General features: G+C 33.7%; 1 protein-coding gene and 1 pseudogene across 2 annotated transcripts in view; one reads left to right on the top strand and one right to left on the bottom strand.

The window, feature by feature from the left end:
- ACER3 (alkaline ceramidase 3) overlaps positions 1–13,190 on the top strand; it is a 120,179-nt gene that overhangs the window by 54,824 nt on the left and 52,165 nt on the right. For both annotated transcript variants that reach the window (XM_011368383.2, XM_011368382.2), the window contains exon 3: positions 10,192–10,244. In XM_011368383.2, coding sequence (XP_011366685.1) covers positions 10,192–10,244 — 53 coding nt within the window. The remainder of the gene's footprint in view (positions 1–10,191; positions 10,245–13,190) is intronic.
- On the bottom strand, positions 10,771–10,886 carry LOC111744823 (annotated as a pseudogene).

Here is a 13,190-nt window from a genome sequence, read left to right as displayed (position 1 = left end):
GCACCATTTTTTAATTATTTATACCATATTTTTACTGTACCTTTTCTATGTTTAGATATGTCTAGTTACACAGATACCATTGTGTTATAATTGCCTACAGTATTCAGTACCATGAAAATGTGCTGTACAGGTTTGTAGCCTAGGAGCAATAGGCTATTCCATATAGCCTACATGTATAGTAGTAGGCTATACCATCTAGGTTTGTGTAGGTACACTCTGATGAAATCGCCTAACGACACATTCCCCATTGTTAGCTGGCACATGACTGAAATCATTGTGCCATAAGCCAGTAATTTAAAACTGTGCATTACCTACAATAGAACCAAGCCAAAAGAAATCTTTTCCATGAGATTTAATTTTTCTCTTTACTGCTCAAATCACAAATTTTGGTTTATCTTATTTCTTCAAAATAGCAATGTGTTCACTTATTCTTTCCTTTACAAATATTTTTATGCGGTACGTGTTATAGGATAGCAAAAAAGAGTCCTTGTCCCCAGAGAGCTTATGTTACATTGAGGGGTGATGAATTGCAAATAAATAAACAACAAAATCTATTTGTAATCGTACGAGTGTGTTTGTTGTGCAGTTATCTAAATGAATAGGTAATTGGCAACAAGAGAAATGAATTGAAAAATGGTTTAAAAAAAAGGCAGGAAAAAAGTCTATTAAAGATTATTAAAGATTTTAAAAGTCTACTTAATGAGTCTATTATCTCTAAGTCCAGTGCTGAAATAGAAAGTTAGTGAAGTAGAAATGTCACAGAGACACCAAGTCATTACCCTATGAAAAGAACCATTGGAAATTCTTTGCATGGAGCTGCTTTGAGTTTAGTGTGATCATACCTATAGTCTCTTACTGCCAGACTTAATCAAAGTCATCCGAAATGATCTTAAGAACATTATGCCTCTTGTCAAGGGGAAAGTGAGTAGACTGCCTATTAGACTAATAACATTTTAGATTATAGCAGTTACATTTAGTAATGAAATAGACATAAAGTCAATGAAAGGACCTTTAGAAATCATTTTATAACTTGCCTACTAATTTCCCTTTATTTATTCCCAGTTTTCCAGACATTGCCCAAAACATCAATGACCTTTTTTTCTAGTTGGTTAAAAAAGTATGTGATGGTTATATTGAAGACAAATTTGAAAAACAATGCAAAATACCCATAATCTTATCACTCAATAGAAACAGTATTTTCATTTTTTAGTAAATAGTTTCTCATCTTTATGCATGCGCAATTGTGGTTTTCATATGACTACACTGTGAATAAACATGTTCAATCTAGTAGCTAAAACCCAGCAACAGGCTTAACCAGAGAAGCGGAAACCACAGATAGCTAAGTAGCCCATGTAGTTAGGGAACAGGACGTGAGGAAATGAGATGGCCAGGAAAGTTGCCCAGTAGAAAGTGCAAGCAGAAAGATGGAAAGCCTGGTAGAAAGTAGTCTAAGGCAGGCAGCTGTGATGGCTCCTCATCTGGTTCCTATGGCCTGAGTTGTGGTTTATGTTTTAATGTTTTTGACTGGATCCAGAGTAAGACAATAATTGAATGACAATTCAATTATTGTCATTCAATTATTGTCTAAGAAAATAAGTATAAAAATCATAACATCTAATCTCATTTCTGTTATTATCATGTCTATTATTAATTGTTCTAGGTCCATACTATTTACCATACCTTAACCTCCCTAGGTAGTCCAAACATTCCCTTTACTTGGCTGCAGAAATACCTTAGTTCTCTCTTCAATTACCATATTAACCCTTATCTATTAGTATCATTGTTACTTTGTATTCTTACTTTTCCTCTGCCTGTGGAACATTTGTTTGTCACTAACTTAACCTGCCTGAAGGTGTTCCAGAAACAATATGGATAGTACTAAAGCCAATCTCTTAGGTGGGAGTATTTTGATGGACAAGGTATATTTAGAGCACAGCAAGGAAGAGGTGGTCCCTCTCAATTTTTTCTGATTAAAAATTGATGTATATTTCATAATAATTCGAATATATAAATCTTAAGTATACATGCAGTTCAAGAGGTTTTATCTATGTAAACACCACCCATATGAAGATACAGAAAATTTCAATTACCCCAGAAAGTTTCCTTGAGCCTTTTCTCAGTCAGTACACCACCAGAAAGATAACTACTATTCCAGCTTCTATTCCCATATAATAATTTGCATGTTCTTAAACTTGTATAAATAGAATCATATAGTGTGTACTCTGGCATGTGGCTTCTTTAACTTGATATAGTATTTTTGAGTGTCATCATTGTAGTTTGTATCAGTACATTCTTTTTTATTGATATATATTATTGCATTGTATGAATAATACAGTTCATTTGCCTGTTTTCATGTTAATGAAATGGCTTAATAAAATTGGTTAATGCGTTTTCAGTTTAGGACTTTTATGAATAAATATTCTATGGTATTATCATATATGTCTTTTGATGGACATATGCACTCATTTCTTTTGGGTGTATGTCTAGTAGGTTTGCTAGATCATAGGATAGTTTGTGTTTAAATTTCTTAGAAACTGCCAAACAATTTTCTAAAATAGTTGGACCATTTTACACTCCCACCAGCAATATTTGAGATTTCCATTTATTCCACATTGTTGCCCATACTTGTCAATCTTTTTAATTTTAGTCATTTTGATTTGGTGTGTGGTGGTATCTCACAGAGGCTTTAATATTTTTTCCCCAATGAGTAATGATGTTGAGCATTTGCCAAAAGTTTATAGGCCCTTTGGATGTCATCTTTTGTGATGTGTCAACGAATCTTTTGCCAGTTTTAAAATGGGTTGTCTGTCTTTTTCTTACTGATTTTTTATATCATATTTCTGGATATGAGCCTTTTGTTAGATATTATATGTATTGCAAATATTTTCTCCCAGTCTGTAGCTTGCCTTTTGACTTTTCTTGAGAGTCTTCAGATGAGCCGAAGTTCTTAGGCAAGAGTTTTAAAAGGCACTTCAGGTATTGGTTTAGTAACTAATATACTAGCCATTTGTTGGTAATTGTACTGGTTTTTGCTGCTGTAACAAAGGATCACAAATTAAGTGACTTAAGACAATAAAATATAGTTATTATCTTACAGTCTGTAGATTAGAAATCTGACAGAAGTTTCACTGTGATGAATCAGGGTGTTTGCAGATCTGTGTTCCTCTCTGGAGGGTCTCGGGGGAGAGTCAATTTACTTGTCTTTTCTAGCTTATATGGCTGCCCAGAGTCTCTTGGCTCATGGCCTCTTTCTTTCATCTTTAAAGTTAGTAACTTTATATCTCTGACCATTCTTCCATAATCACATCTCCCAAAAATTCGTGCTTTTGAGGACTCAGGTAATTAGGTTGGGTACACTGTAACAATCCAGATAATCTCTCCATCTCAAAGCCTTTAATTTAATCACCTTTGCAAAGTTATTTTTGCCATTCGAGATAACATATTCACAAATTCTGGGGTTAGGTTGTAGACATCTTCGGGAGCCATTGTTCTGCCTACCACACTAATGTAGTTACTACTGTAACCTATGTTGCTAAATTAATGTAGTAGCCCATCTACTAATGTTGTAGCAACCTTACTGGAGGTGGGAAGGGAGAGAGTAATCCAAAATACACTGATAAGGCTAAATAGAATATTCTCACCTCTCTATGTGTGTTACTACAATAAGGTTATATACTAGATTAATGATAGAAAAGGGAGTGAATAATCAATCCCCTTTAGGATAGGTGGCAAATGATTAGAAAAGCTCTTTTTAAATATCCTAAATGGCTTCTCATCAGCTTGGAGATAAGGTCCAGACTTCTTAGGACAACTCTCCAAAGCTGTTTTAATCATTCTACTCTACTGCCTTTCTAAAATGATAGTGTATTTTGTTTCTAATATGATAGTGTATTTTGTTTCTAATGCAAATGCTCACTTCACCTGGAAAGTACAATTATGCATGCTCTATAATTGTAGCTGGTATTGTTTTGACACCACCAAAAAAACTAAAAACTACTTGAGTTCATAGATTTTAAAAGAATCACATATTATACTGTTAATGCCTTTGACACTTTATAGTTAATATGCCCTTCTTTTTCATCTATACTGGGTCCCTTAAACATTTTGGTAAATCATGATGTAATTTAAAAGGAACTCAGTGTATCTTGGGCCTTTAATTTTGTGTCATGGCAAATAAGCTAACCTACTTCCCAAATCTAATAATTCCATTCACTATGCGTGTGAATTTTTTCATAGCTTGAGTTAGGGACTAGAAAATAAAATTTATTGATACCTATTATATGTCAGGTACATGCTAGGTAATCCTCAAGCCACCTTTCATGATAAATATTGTTATCCTTTAAAAGTAAAAAGTAAATAAATAAACGATTGTTATTCTTATTTTACAGAGGCAGCTGAGTCTCAAAGAGAGTCAGTTAATAAGTTAATAAGTAATAAGCGATAGACCTGGGATCCTAGTTAAAGTCTGATTGCAAAGTTCTTTAAGACTCTTTCTGCAGTATGGTTAGTCAGATGGATCAAAATAAATGTGTATCAGAACATACCTGTATTTTGTAACCTTGAAAACTGTGACTGGTATCATGCCAAAATATTTGAATCGGGAGATTCCAACTCAGTGAAATGCTGTTATATGCTTGAGAGACTCTTAAAACTGTATTAAAGTGCTATGAATATGGACATCTAATTAGAAGATGTATATGGGACATTGACTTCTTTATTCTAATTCTATTACTATTTTGACTGCCGCAGTTTTCACTTTAGGCATGACCATGTAGAGAAACCTGTCCCTGTTAGTTGTTTTTTGGAATGCTCTGGATAATTCCTACAAATGTGAATTAAATTAACTTTGATGCCTCAGGTTTTTTTTAAGGGAAACATCAAGATGAAATGTTGGCTAACAGTCACCCATATATATTTTTAAATTAAATTTATCAGGGTGACATTGGTTAATAAAATTATATAGGTTTCAAGTGTACAATTTGATAATATATCATCTGTATATTGCATTATGTGTTCACCACCCAAAGTCAGATCTTCTTTGTTCACCATATAACTGACCCCCTTTACTCTTACCTACCTCCCCTCTCCCCACTTCCCTCTAGTAACCACTAAACTATTGTCTGTGTCTATGAGTTTTTGTCTTATTTGTTTTCAGTTGTATATCCCACATATAAGTGAAATCATATGGTTCTCAACTTTTTCTATCTGACTTATTTGACTTATTTCGCTTAACATGATAATTTCAAGATCCATCCATGTTGTCGAAAATGGCAGTATTCATTTTTTCTTATGGCTGAGTAACATTCTATTGTATATATGTACCACATCTTCTTTATCCAATCACCTATTGATTGTTTCCGTGTCTTGGCCACCGTGAATACTACTGCAATGAGCATCTTTACAGATAAATGTTTTCAAATCTAGAGGCAGATACTCAGAAGAGGGATTGCTGGGTCATATGGTAATTCTACCTTTTTTTTTTTTTTCAGGAAACTTCATACTGTTTTCCATAGTGGCTATACCAATTTACATTCCCACCTGCAGTGTATTAGGGGTCCCTTTTCCCACAACCTCTCCAACACTCATTATTACTTGTCTTCTTGATGATAGCCACTCTAACAGGTGTGAGGTAATATCTCATGGTGGTTTGGATTTGCATTTTCCTAATAGCTAGCGACGTTGAGCATCTCTTCATATGTCTGTGGGCTGTTTGTATGTCTTCTTGAGAGGTGTCATTAAGGTCCTCTACCCATTTTTAAATTGGATTGTTTGGGTTTTTTGTTGGATATTAGCCCCTTATGGGAGGTGTTGTGTGGAAGTATCTTCTCCCATTCATTTGATTTTCTTTTTGTTTTGTCGATGGTTTCTTTTGCTGTGCAGAAGCTTTTTAGTTTGATGTAGTTCCATTTATTTATTTTTGCTTTTATTTACTTTGCTTTTGAGGTCAAATTCAGTCACCTTTATATTAATTAAACATTTTGTTTTCCATGTGATTGAATCAATCAGTTGATTTGCAAGGAAAAGAAAATAAAAATACTTTTTTAAGTATCTCCAGAATTTCTAATTTGTATAATTTAAGGACTAATGAATGTTGTTTTGTTTTCACACATTTCATTCACATTTGTTCCTTTGGTTTAAATAACTTCTCTTTCTTGAATTTTTTATTTGTGCCAATTTGAATACATTTCAGAAAATATGCACCTCTTGATAAATTGTAGTGTGTCAGTGATAAAAACTGGTTTACTGTGCTAAATTTCACCAATTTTCTCCAGCCAGGTATGCCTCTTTGAATGGAATCATTTTTCTTTAAATGAGATAACCTACTTGAAAATCTGTATTTCTTGGCAGGTTGGTCGTAATCTGGACTCTCTGCCTTACTAGCCTCATCTTCCACTACTCTCCTACATGTACTTTACACTTTAGCTATGTCAAACTACTTGCTATTTTTAGTACCATATATATTTTGACATCTCTGCCTTTAACCTCTTTTGTCAGGTAAACTAACCATGTCATCAGGACTGTTTAACTCTCATTTTCTCTAGAAAGGCTTCCTTCAAACCTTTCTCAGCTACCTGATATAATTAAATGACCCTTTTCTGTACCCCCAGTGAACACAATGTATATCTCTGTTACTGTGCTTAATACACCATATTGTAATTTTCTGTTTGCTTTCCGACTTCGCCCTAATATTCTTTAGTTGTTAAGGGGCCGAGTGGCAGAATAGGAGGTTGGAGAGATTTATGCAGGAGCCAGATCATGAAGGGCCTTACCATAGGCCAGAGTATGTATACAGTTCATAAATAAATATACAGTTATGGGGTTGCTAATTTTTTTTTTTTTTTTGCTATCAGAGTTGGAGACTAATCCTGTAGATATTATCCTGCCTTGTAACCAGAGTGATATATTTTAGAATGCAAAATCAATCATGTTAATCCCTGTATGTATGTATGTGTGTGTGTGTGTATATATATATATATACACATACATACATATATATATACACACACACACACGCAATCTAGTCGTCCCTTGCTATCCATGCGGGATTGGTTCCAGGAGTCCCCTCAGATTCTAAAATTTGAGGATGCTTCAGTCTCTTATATAATGTGTCATCAATATTTGAATATAACCTACGCACATTGTCCTATATACTTAAAGTCATCTCTAGATTGCCGCATACCTCGGAAATATTGAGGGTTTGGTTCCAGACCACTGCACTAAAGCTAATATTGCAATAAAGCAAGTCACATGAATTTTTTGGTTTCTCAATGCATCATATGAAAATTATGTTTATACTGTACTGTATAAACATACAGTTTATACTGTATGTTTATACTGTAGTCAATTAAGTGTGCAATAACATGTCTGAAAAAAACAATGTACATGACTTATTTTAAAATACTTTATTGCTAAAAAAAAAAAAAGCTGACCATCATCTGAGCCTTCAGTAAGTTGTAATCTTTGCTGGTGGAGAGTCTTACCTTCAATTTATAGAAAATGCAATATCTATGAAGGGCAGTCAAGTGAAGTACAATAAAATGGGGCATGTCTGTACGTGAATGTTTACAGCAGCATTATTCATAATAGCCAATATGTAGAAAAAAACCTAAAAGTCTGTCTTGGTCAGCTGAAGCTGCCATAACAAAACATCATAGACTGGGTGGCTTGAACAACATACATTCATTTCTCACTGCTCTAGAGGCTAGGAAGTCTAAGATTAAGGTGCTGGTCTATTTGGTTCCTGGTGAGAGCCCTCTTTTTGGCTTGCAGATGTCCACCTTCTCCCTGTGTCATCACATGGCCTATTTTTGTTGCATATAGGCAGAGAAAGACAGTGAGGTCCTGTTTCTTCCACTTCTTATAAGGACACTAATCCCATCATGAAAGCCCCACCTTTGTGACCTCATCTAAACCTAATTACCCAAAGGCCCCACCCCACCAAATACTACCACATTGGGGATTAGGGCTTCAACCTATAAATTTGGGGAGTGCAAACATGTAATGTGTAATAATGTCCATCAACTGATGAATGGATAAATAAAATGTAGTAGGTCATACAATGGAATATTCATCCATAAAAGGAATAAGTTATTGATACATGCTATAACATGAGTAAACTTTGAAAATATTATGCTAAGTGAAAGCAAACAGACAGAAAGACTACATATTTTATGATTCTATTTATATGAAAAGTCCAGAACAGGTAAATCTATCAAGATAGAAAATAGATTAATGGTTGTCTAGGGCTGAGGAAGGGGGAAGTTTGAGGAGAAATAGGGAGTGACTGCTAATAGGTGCTTGCAGGGTTTCTCTCTGAGGTGATGAAAATGTTCTAAAATTAGATAATGACGATGATTGTACAACTTTATGAACATATTAAAAACAATTATGCACTTTAAATAAATTAATTTTATAATATGTGAATTACATCTATAAAGCTGATAAACTTGAATAAATATTGGTGGTTTGCTTAATGCGGCAAAATATAAAATATTGTGTGGAGAAGGTGATGGCTGTTCTATTACATTTTTTATGTTCTAAATGGGTTGTTGAAAAGAAATAAATTATAGAGATCTCTTTAAAAATCAGACTTTTAATACTGTATAAATAAAAGTACCAAGAGAACATTTGGAAAAGTTTGGATAAAAACGTTTCTTAAGTGAGGCATGATTAAGTGGCCAGTCTCCCTTTCAGGATGAATAGTCATCTCATAGTATATTGTGTGACTTCATAGTATATTGTGTGACTTTAAATACCTCACAGAGTTTGTTCCCCTTTTCATTAATTTATCTACTTTCGTACTTGCTAATTTCTCCTTTGGAAAAAAAAGACACCAACCATCCTGCTTTCTCATTTTTTAGTAAAATAAGTGCAATAACTTTACTTCTCTCATCTTATTTTGAGCAGTAGAAAATAATGCGATGATATATACAGTGATTTTTTTTTTTAAAGCAAGAGTAACAGAGTTTGAAATTTTTCTCAAGTGGCTTCATACAGATTATTTGGTGACACCTCGTTCACCGTGTTTGTTGGGCTAACTCCTATACATCCTTAAGGCTAACTCCTCTGGCATCAGTCTTGCATTCTCTGACTTCTTTCATAAATGCCCTTCTTCTGTGTTCTCATGGTACTCTATACATATACATATACTGGCATCTTCTGTTTATCTGCCTGTGCCCTCCATTAGCCTGTATGCTTTATTAAGCCCAATGACTAAATCTTATCCTTTGTACCTTAGCATCTGTAACTGACTTTGGCAAATAGAAAGTGCTCAGTAAATGGGTATTTAACCAAACTTAATGAATCACAGTAGCTCAGTTATCAGATTTATTACTTGGTTAGTTGATTTTTTTAAAAAGTCAAAGCTTATCATCAATAAAATATATATCAGTAAAAGGTTTATTTTTGTGAAAACATATAGCCATATAATTTTTGACAATTCGATATAGAGCATGACTTTTGAATATGGGATTCTAATTATAGTTCTATTTAGTCTTTCTTGGATTAAAAACAAACAAAAATTTAAAAACCCTAAAATGGAAGCAGTTTATTTAAAATAGAGGCACATAGGAAGAACTTTGAGGCACAGATATAGAATCTTTAGATTTTTACTATTTTTCCTGATCTGTAACATTTTTTACCCACACCTAATTCAATAGCTATTTTTATTAGCAACTCAATTTTGTTGAGTCTATTTTAAGCATTCAAAATAGTTTTTGTAGAAACAGCAGCTTTCTTTTTGCAGTTGCATTTCTGACAACTAAATACAGTGACATTAACAGGTTTGGGAACAAACATAACTCACTGGCTCTTAGTAAGCATATAGTTCAGCTCTTTGGAGCAGAAGTACAAGGAAGTACTGAATGATTGCTAACCAGCTATGAGCCTTAAAGCTTACCCTGAGCATCAGGTAGTGTATTTTATAGAATGAATGGAGAATATTGATTAATCTAGTAAATCACTTAATGGAGGGAATTTAAGGGAATTTACATTGTTTTTTCTATACCAAAATTTCATTAATTATAGAGCTTATGCAAAGTCTTATATCCTGCCACAAGATTTTGTAAACTTTGTTCTTCTTAAAAACTCAGTGCTCTGAAATGTCTTATTGTCTTCTCAAGTCACTCTGGCTACTTTCAAATAATTTTATGCTAATTGTTTTTTTTGTTTGTTTCTTTGTTTTAATTTCAGTGGTAGGAATGGGATCCTGGTGCTTCCACATGACTCTGAAATATGAAATGCAGGTCAGTAATGACAAAATTGACTAAATGTCTATTTCTTCTAATTCAGAGATACTTCATATTTGAGAAAAGGGCACATTCCTAGAGGATGGTATCAAGACAAGAGACTGAAGGAAAAAAACAGATGGGATTTGTAGTCTGGACTTTTTCCTTTAGGCCGTAGGATCCAGATTGACTAAGTGAAGTAAAGAGGCAAGCAAATAAGTTATCCATAGAGAAAACAAATGAGAGCATTATAGCTTTTTGACCATCTCTATGCAGGCGTGTACAATTTTAAAGCAGGATTAAAGAGTAGAGTCCCGTGGAGACATTTTAAAAAGGCATAATCAGTTCACCAAAATAAATATATTCTTATTCTTAGATGTCTGCATTCCCTCACGTCTCTCTCTTATGACGTTTATTTGAATGATCTGGTCCCTCCAGCTCACAAAATTTTAAAGGTATGCAAGGATTTTTATTTACTGTCCTTGCTCCAAGGAGACCGTATATCTAGTCCTCAAATTGTTTTTTTATTATTTATTATTATTTATGCCTACAGCACCTGGTCTTCCTAGGTGGTCTCCCATCCAAGTACTAACCAGGCTCGACCCTGCTTAGCTTCTGAGATCAGACATCAGCCTTGTTCAGGGTGGCATGGCCGTAGACCATGGACTGTGGCTACACTGGGGCACGAACTCAGGACCTTCTGCATGTAAAGCAGATGTGCTAACCTCTATACTGTGGAACTACATCCTAGTCCTCAATTTTTTTACCTTTTTTTCCCATCACAACCCAAAAACTTCTAGAACAGTACTGTCCAATAGGAATATAATGTGAGCTATGTTTGTAATTAAATTTTTTTCTAGTAATCACATTAAAAAACTGCATTAAAAAAATAGGTGAAATTAATTTTATTTAACTCAGTATATCCAAAGTATTACTTTAACAAGTAATCAATATAAAAATTTATTAATGAAATGTTTCACATCCTGAAATCAGTTGTATATTTCACACTTTGCTTGCAGTATATCTCAGTGTAGATTAGGTTTATTTCAAGTTCTTAGTAGCCACTTAGGCTAAGGCTACTGTATTGGACAGTGCTATTCTGGAAGGATACAGCTATATTAAATGTATAATAATTCTTAGAATTGATTCTAATATTCAGCACACATTTATGATAAGATGTCATGTGTGCTGTGCATGCCATGCTTCATTTGGAGAATATGCAAATGATAACACTGGTCTGACCTAATCGAGCGTAGAACACAATTATACTTTCTGGCTGGGAGAACACACCTATAAACAATGATATAATATGAAAATTATTATTTTTATTTTATTGAATTACAGTTGACATTCAGTATTATTTTATGTTAGTTTCAGATGTACAGCATAGTGGTTAGACATTTATATAATTTATGAAGTGATTCCCCCAGTTAGTCTAGTACCCACCTGGTACTATACATAGTTATTACTGAAAATTATTTTTAAAGAAGTAAAAGTAATCTATGGCAACACAGTGGAGCTTGCAAGAATCTGTGTAAGTTAAAGAACATTTAAACAGACTCTGAAAGAATTAGTTGAAACTTTTTATATAGTGAAAAGATGAAATGACATACCAGAGTTACACTATGACATAAACAGAAGCAAGGAGTCATTATAATGTGTGGTGTATCTGACAACAGTGATGAATCTTAGAACTTAAAATGTGTTTGAAGAAATGATGAGAATGGCAGGAATGATATTCAAAATATTTAACAACTGTATGGCAAGAGTACTAACAACATGGTGGTACCAGTGAGCAACGGCTGAGTAATAATACTGAAATTAAGGCTTTGCATTTTATCTTACTAAAAATTAATTGGAATTTGTCCAGCTCTAGCAATTATCAAGTGTTTTTATATATAGTATCTTAGATACTTATGACTTACATTTTACAAATTCCAATTTTAGAGCCTAAAAGACTAATTGATTTGACCAAAATCATGCACAGTTTTAAATGGTATATCTCATATTTATTCTTACATACTACATATATACATATTTCTATACATACACACACACACACACGTGTACATTCTCTAGCTCTCTGTCCATGGGAGGACCTGGGAGCAGGGAACCCCAATACCAAAGAGCACACCTATTATTCAGATCTGGTTTCTAAAACTTATTCTTCAGTAAAAGGAACTAAGGCTGATGTCAAGTGCTGGGGCAGAAAAAAGGACAATATGATAGGAACATGTCAAAAGGATACTGAAGCCAACTTGAAGGGGTTCCCAGTGGCCAATTTTGGGACAATTTGAGCATCAAAATAAGTAATGATAGTAACAGATAATAACAGTTATCAAATCCATTGATTATATAACCCATTGAAGAAAATGAGAAATTGTGAGTCCATACTGAAATAATAGGTGATATAATAAGTGAAACAATAAGTGATTATAAATAAATGAATAAATTAAAAGTTTGATATGCAAGTTACATAGTTTCCAACTACCTCACTGCAAAATAATTATAAAGGGAAAAAGAGTAACTTTATAGTGGAGGAAACTAGCAGACATCACCTTAATCAAGCAATCAGAATGAGTATCTTCAGTAATGAAACAAATCAAAATTGTACGCCACCTGATAGGATACAGTGGCAAGAACACAGCGTCACTTCTCTGATATTCTTGTCAAAGGTGCATAATGTGAATCTATTTCTATGGAAACAGGCAAAATCAGATTGAGTGACATTCTATGAAACAACTGGCATGTAATGAAATTAAAATTTTAGGAAAAAGCAACTGAATACAATATGTGATTCTGTACTGGATTGTGTGTGCATGTGCTTTATATTTATATTATTGAGACAGTTAGAATGGGGCCTGAGGATTATTACATGGTAGTAATAAATCAATGTTAACTTCCTGATTTTGTTGGCAGTATTATGGATTTATAGGTGAATTTTTTTTTAAAGTTATAATTTAC

Source organism: Pteropus vampyrus, unplaced genomic scaffold (genome assembly GCF_000151845.1).
Source record: "Pteropus vampyrus isolate Shadow unplaced genomic scaffold, Pvam_2.0 Scaffold141, whole genome shotgun sequence".
NCBI classification, from domain to species: Eukaryota; Metazoa; Chordata; class Mammalia; order Chiroptera; family Pteropodidae; genus Pteropus; species Pteropus vampyrus.
The sequence above is the reverse complement of the archived record's forward strand: the minus strand, read 5'-3'. Positions and strand labels throughout refer to the sequence as shown.